The sequence below is a fragment of the Pistacia vera genome, unplaced genomic scaffold, assembly GCF_008641045.1.
Source record: "Pistacia vera cultivar Batoury unplaced genomic scaffold, PisVer_v2 Contig177, whole genome shotgun sequence".
NCBI lineage: Eukaryota > Viridiplantae > Streptophyta > Magnoliopsida > Sapindales > Anacardiaceae > Pistacia > Pistacia vera.
The window spans coordinates 1,000,160-1,006,250 of record NW_022195866.1 but is presented as its reverse complement, the minus strand read 5'-3'; the positions used below and the strand labels follow the sequence as shown (position 1 = coordinate 1,006,250).

General features: G+C 32.5%; 1 protein-coding gene across 1 annotated transcript; it reads right to left on the bottom strand.

Annotated features, from left to right (window-relative positions):
• Positions 1-228: 228 nt before the first annotated feature.
• LOC116126227 (endochitinase EP3-like) lies at positions 229-1,976 on the bottom strand. The gene is made up of 2 exons (XM_031411934.1): positions 1,348-1,976; positions 229-840 (listed from the first exon to the last, which is right to left on the bottom strand). Exons 1-2 carry the CDS (start codon positions 1,931-1,933, stop codon positions 437-439), a joined length of 990 nt encoding a protein of 329 aa, XP_031267794.1. The 5' UTR covers positions 1,934-1,976; the 3' UTR covers positions 229-436.
• Between the last annotated feature and the right edge of the window lie 4,115 nt (positions 1,977-6,091).

Sequence of the window (6,091 nt, the reverse complement as noted above, 5' to 3'; positions counted from 1 at the left end):
TTTTTATAATATATTCAAAATTATAAATTCAACATTATAAATTAATTAAATATCCAAATTATGTCACATATTAGAAAAGAAAAAAAATACATTTTTATTTATTAAGAATAGTTTAAAACCCGATTTCATAGCTTTTTTTCCCCCCCGAGATTGGGTGTAGATAAATGCATCACATTATTAAAATTGACAATAAGCAAATTCAATTGCACGCTTGAACAAACTTCAGTATAGATAAATTCTTATAACTTCGGGTATTTTTTTGCAACACAAAACAAATAAATAACAACTTGATGGATGATTACATCAACCTTAATTTATTGTTCTCCTCTTTATTTATTAATTATAATGACTGGTTACACACCAAGTTTAACCATTCCTAGCCCCTGTAACTATCAAGCTAGAGGCATTGATTATTCCATAATAATTAACTCGAGCCTTAGCAATACAGATTTTGTCCTGGATCCACATCAAACCCTTTGCAATAATCAAGGTAATAGTTAACTCGAGCCTTAACAGCCGCAGGGTTTCCTCCATTACATTCCGCAGAATTGAGGGCTCTAATTGTTGCACCAAATCCTTGCTGCAAGTTATATTGAACTTTGTTCACCCAGAACCAGCAGGCAGTTTTGAAAGAAATGAGAGGATCAGTGGCAACATATTCAGGATAGTTTAATCCATCAAATCCAATATCGTTTCCAGCTGGTCCATAGTAGAAATTCCATGAGAGTTGGATCGGTCCTCGCCCATAGTAGAGCTTTCCGGGAGCACAGGGATACAATGAGTTCGACTCGTCGCAGTAGTCTTTTGATGCACCATTTGCCTCTTCTATGTAACAAAAATCTACACACAAAAAATGTTTTAACTTTCTTATGTTAACTTTGTATGGTGCAACGCTACAGAATTGCACAAAAATGTTTTTTTAGCTCTTTTCTAGGGGGGGTTTAATAAAAAAAAAAATATACCTTTTATATTATTAGGTAAAAGATTAAAAGACATGGTTTTTAACTGTCTTATCGGCACGTTTAAAGTTATCCTTTTAAGAGGGTCCTAATTAAGCAAATTGTTAAAGAAAAAATAAATTCATGAATAAAAACTCAAAATTAATGATTAGATTAATGTGTTTTTCAAAGTTGTTTTCGATAACAAGCTTATATACCACATGAAATCAATATTTATTCGGTGGGATTTTTTATTTTTTATTGAATTGCTTAAGAGCTTATAATAAAAATAAAGATGTTGTTCTTTAACCTAATAGTAAATATATTAAATATGTTAATCCAATGTTAGCATCAATATTTGAATAAAAGACTATAAATAATAGTAAAGAGAAGAATATGTGAATCTTACGTCCAGTTTCATAAGTAAAATGTGCGAAGGCAGCTGCAATCTCACGCTTAGAATCATCATGCGAACCAACTCTACCAAACAAATAATACGCATCGGTAGCGTTTAGAAATGCATCTCTCGTATAAAACCTCTTCCCGGGACAGCCCGATCCTGCCTGATTAATTATATAATGAAAAAATTCCTCCGTCACAATGTCCTCTATAGAAACATTGTTAGGGTGAAGTCGATCATAACATGGACCTGCTCGACATCCAATGCCACAATAATCCTCGCCGGAGCCACAATAACCGTACTGGCTACAGCACAGATTCGATGGACAGTGACAAGTGGACGGTAATGGCGGTGAAGGAGGCGAATATTTATGAGAAGATGGTGTGGTTTCATTATTATAACAAGGCCCTTCTTGGCAGCCATTGCCACAATAGGCAGAACCAGTGCCACAGTAACCAAATTCACTGCAACACAAATGTGCTTGACAGCCACAGTATTGGCTCAATACATATTTTGGCACAAATCCAACAAAAATTACAAGAAGAATAATTGTTGGTATCCTTTTTCTAATAATATTCATACTAAAGGCTAACATTAGACAGAGAGAATAGTGTATAGTGATGGTGAAAAGAAATTTTGATGATATTTTGGTGCTGGAAAACACCTTAATATATATATATATATATATATATCTAGGTGGGATGCAACTTAATTTAAACGTGGACATAAAAAAAAGGGTCAAAATCACTAAGTGCCCCTAGTTTTTACTAAAACTATGAGGCACACGTGCCACGTTTGCCGTTAGTCAAAAAACTATCATTATTGACATATTTCGCTACATAGCTAATAATGAAGTTTGAAATGTCTATTTTATCCCTATTCCGCATATTGATAAAAATAAATAAATAAATAAAATAATAGTTTAAAGTACATGATGAATAGCGACGTTAGATAAGTACCATAGAAATTACATTTAATAAAAATAAAGAAAATCAACCTTCACCAACTCCTAGTGATTAGGAACCTGCCCAGTCCAGCCCGTTCAACCAATTCAACCGCAACCCAAAGCCTTCATTGGGTCGGGTTACAAATTTTTCTATGTACTCAAAACCTTAAAAATTAAGACATTAATATATGAACAATTTAAGACCGGAGTATTAGGGCTTTTGAAGAGAAATGGTTAGTGAACGGAATGGTAGCAACAACGTAGATTTCTGGTGAGTGAATTGATCAGAAACCGCAAAACAATGTAGCCAAAAAAAGCTCGTTGTCATCGGCAATTAGGGAGGCGAACAAGAGAGGGGTAAGATGGGTTTTGGTCAAGAGGCTGAGGGGATTGTTTTTGTGGTAATGGGGAGTGTTGTCGTCGTCAGAAACATGCCTTATGCTGATGTCAACCATGGTGTTTAGAGTGTTTTTGCAATATTTCAAACCTATAGGAACTTACATGTAATTTTTAGGGGTGTTTTTGTTAGATTTTAAACTTGGGACACCGGTTTGACCTGCCGATTAAACTGCTTGACCCAAGACCCAGTGGCCTAGCTAGGTCACTACATGGGTCGGGTTTCTAATCACTGCCTACACAGTAAATTGAGCCGCACATTTAAGGGAAATTTAAGGATCTCTTTGATATTCATAAATCTAGCAATTGTGATTTACTGCTAGAAACAAGATTTTCATCAATTCAAATATTTATACATAGTTAGAATCAATTTAATATAGCAATATTAATTGAATAAGAAGGTATTTAAAATAATATTTATAAACTAGAATATTCGATGGTGAAAACAAATACTGTGTAAATTTCACTTTTTCTTTAAACTTGTTTACTTTTAAAATAAAAAATAAAAAAGCTACATTATGAATGTCAAATAAAGATTTATATAAGGCTAATTAGGTACTAACAAAAAAAATAACAACAAAATTGAATGATATTTTCAAAAAATTTCTGGATGGAATGATTAATATGAGATGAGGGAAGTTGTGAATATTAGTAGGTACTGTGAGAAATTCCAAGGTGCGAGGACTGAGCTCCAGTGGTTGGTTGCAGTTGGAGAAAAATGAGACCTGAAGAGAGAAATTTGGCAGAAAAAGAAAGAATAAATAAAGCAATTAAAAAGTGTTTTATTTGTTTTCAAACATTTGGTTGATAAGTTGAGAAAACGGTACTTTGTGTTTCTTTGACTTGTCTCTTTTTCATCGACAGCAGCATCCCAATTTTGGGATGTAAAACTATATATATATAATTGCTTACCATTGAGTTATAGTCATTCAAACGGATAAAATTTAAATAAAATTTATGTAAAATAATTATTTTATCTTTTATTTTTTATCTAATTGTATGATTTGATTATATAACTCAATTGTAAGTATAAGTATTACTTATATATATAACAAAGTCATATAAACAGACAAAATTTATGTAAAATGACTACTCTGTCCTTTGTTTTTTGTTTGATTGTATGACTCGGTTGTACAACTTAGTTCACTTTGGTGAGGTAAGACTCATTGTTGGGCAGACGAAACCCATTACAAACTAACATGTAGCGTTTGTGAGAAAAAGTTAGTGATAAATGTTTAATGTTTATTAATGTAGTATTACCTATATAAAACAAATTTATTGTAATAATCAAGGGTTATTATATATGTTGACGCAAAAATTTGCACCAACTAAAGGTACGTGATTGACAACAATAGAATGATATGATGATGAATGTGCAATAAGTAACACAAAACACAAAGAACAAAAAATACTTTTTTAAGTGGCGTGATTGCTTGTAATGCAAGACTTACATCCACTGTTATATTATTGAATGTATTGAAACAATAATTCAATCTACAAGGAGTTTGTAATTGGTTTTCTGCGACTTATTCTCTCTCTCTCTCCCTAGAAACAGATTACAATTAGGTTAATGTAGTGCCATTACATGGTTGAGTTGGAGATGGAATCAAATACGATAAAAAAGGAAGTAGCGTGATCTTCGGCCTTGATCATAGAATTCATATCTTGAGATATCTACATGCCAAAAAGGTATTTATTTGCTCTGGATTTCCCGCACAACAATATACATGATAATTTTTTTTTTTCTTTTTGAAAAAAAGTGGGTGCTTCTTAGGGATATATATACACTAAAATATCTTTACAGTAATACTCTATATAAGAATAAACTTTACATAATCATAAAAAAATATATTCCCATTTTGGGATAATTATAAATAAGAATAAACTCCACATTGTAATAAGTTATAATTTTTCTAATTCTCGTCTTAAAGAAAGTTGTATCTACATAGTAATAACAATCTGTATATTATAAAAAAATATATATATATGCTATGTTATATTAAATGTTTAAGATCAAATAAAATATTTATCTAAAGTTGTTTGAGATAATAATTTATGCTTTAAAGTTGATACCACGTCTTTCAACTTACAGGTATATTACTCGCTAACATGGACATCTTCTTGTTGAAGTCAAAATATTTATAGCGTCTCAAGTATATTTAGAGCTTCTTGGCATGAAATTTTTTGTATCTCCATACTATCATACTCATGATTATTTTCTTTATATTATTGTCTAATTGTAGCAATAATTTCTTCTTCAAATAAAACATATATAGCTTATTGTTCATTTGGATGATTGAGAAAATTATTAATATCCATTCAATTAGTGTAGTGAAGTTATCGAATATAATTACTCATTTCTACTATGACGCTTTGATTCTCCTCATCTACTTAATTTGTAACTTGCAATTCATCAACATCGGGGGTTCTAATCTTACAATGTTTAAAACAATTAGCAATTGTCTGTGACTTCACATCAATTGACCATACAACAACTGCATTTACAATTTCATCAAGAAAACTTATATTTGATAGGTCCAAGACATGATCTTATATCCATTTCAAAAATAGGCAATTGAAGCACTAAATTTGAAATCTTAATACTGTTAAAAATATATTTAAATCCTAATACTGTACTACTAAAACATAAATTATAAAATAAATTTTTTTTGCAACTACACATCTATGAAGTAATAAACTCTTTATAGTAATAAATTAGTTAATCCTATTGTTATGACTATTGAGATGTTTTACTTGTATATAGCCATTAAAAGTTAGGCCAAACGACTTGCGCATACCCAAGGTTTGTCGTAACAACAAATTAGTACCCAAAAGGTTTTGAAATGACAAACAGGTACCTTTCGTCATGTGCTGTTAGTGATTTCTGTTTGTTAACAGTGAAAAGACTAAAATGCCCTTGAAAGTTTGATATTTTAGTTTTTTATAAATTTCTAAAAAACCCCCTAGGTTTACTAATTTAACTAAACACCCCCATATATAAAAAGTTTGTTAAATGACAAAAACATCCCCATCACCTACAGTACCAAATTCTGGCCACCACCACCGGAATCTGACAGAAAATTGCGTTACGACACAGACCCCGTCGGATCTGTGTCGTAACGCGTCAATCTAGCCTTTTTCTGCCAGATCAAAAGGCCAGATCTACGGCCAGATCTGGCCGTCAACGCCGCAGATGAAGTTTTGCGGCCACGACAGCCAGATCAACCACGGATCTGGTTGGAAAATGTCAGATCTGGCCGTCGAGGCCGCAAAACTCCATCTACTGCCTCAACACGGATCTAGCAGGAAAAGACCAGATCGACACGTTACGACACAGATCCGACGGGTCTGCGTCGTAACACAATTTCCCGGCCAGTTTCCGGCTGTGGTGGCCGGAATCTGGCACTGCAG

Bases quoted from the DNA above. Each gene is read 5' to 3' on its own strand.
- LOC116126227 (XM_031411934.1), bottom strand. From the start codon at position 1,933: ATGTTAGCCTTTAGTATGAATATTATTAGAAAAAGGATACCAACAATT. The intron at 841-1,347 runs GTAAGATTCACA...TTTTGTGTGTAG, and splicing joins TTTTACTTATGAAACTGGAC to ATTTTTGTTACATAGAAGAG.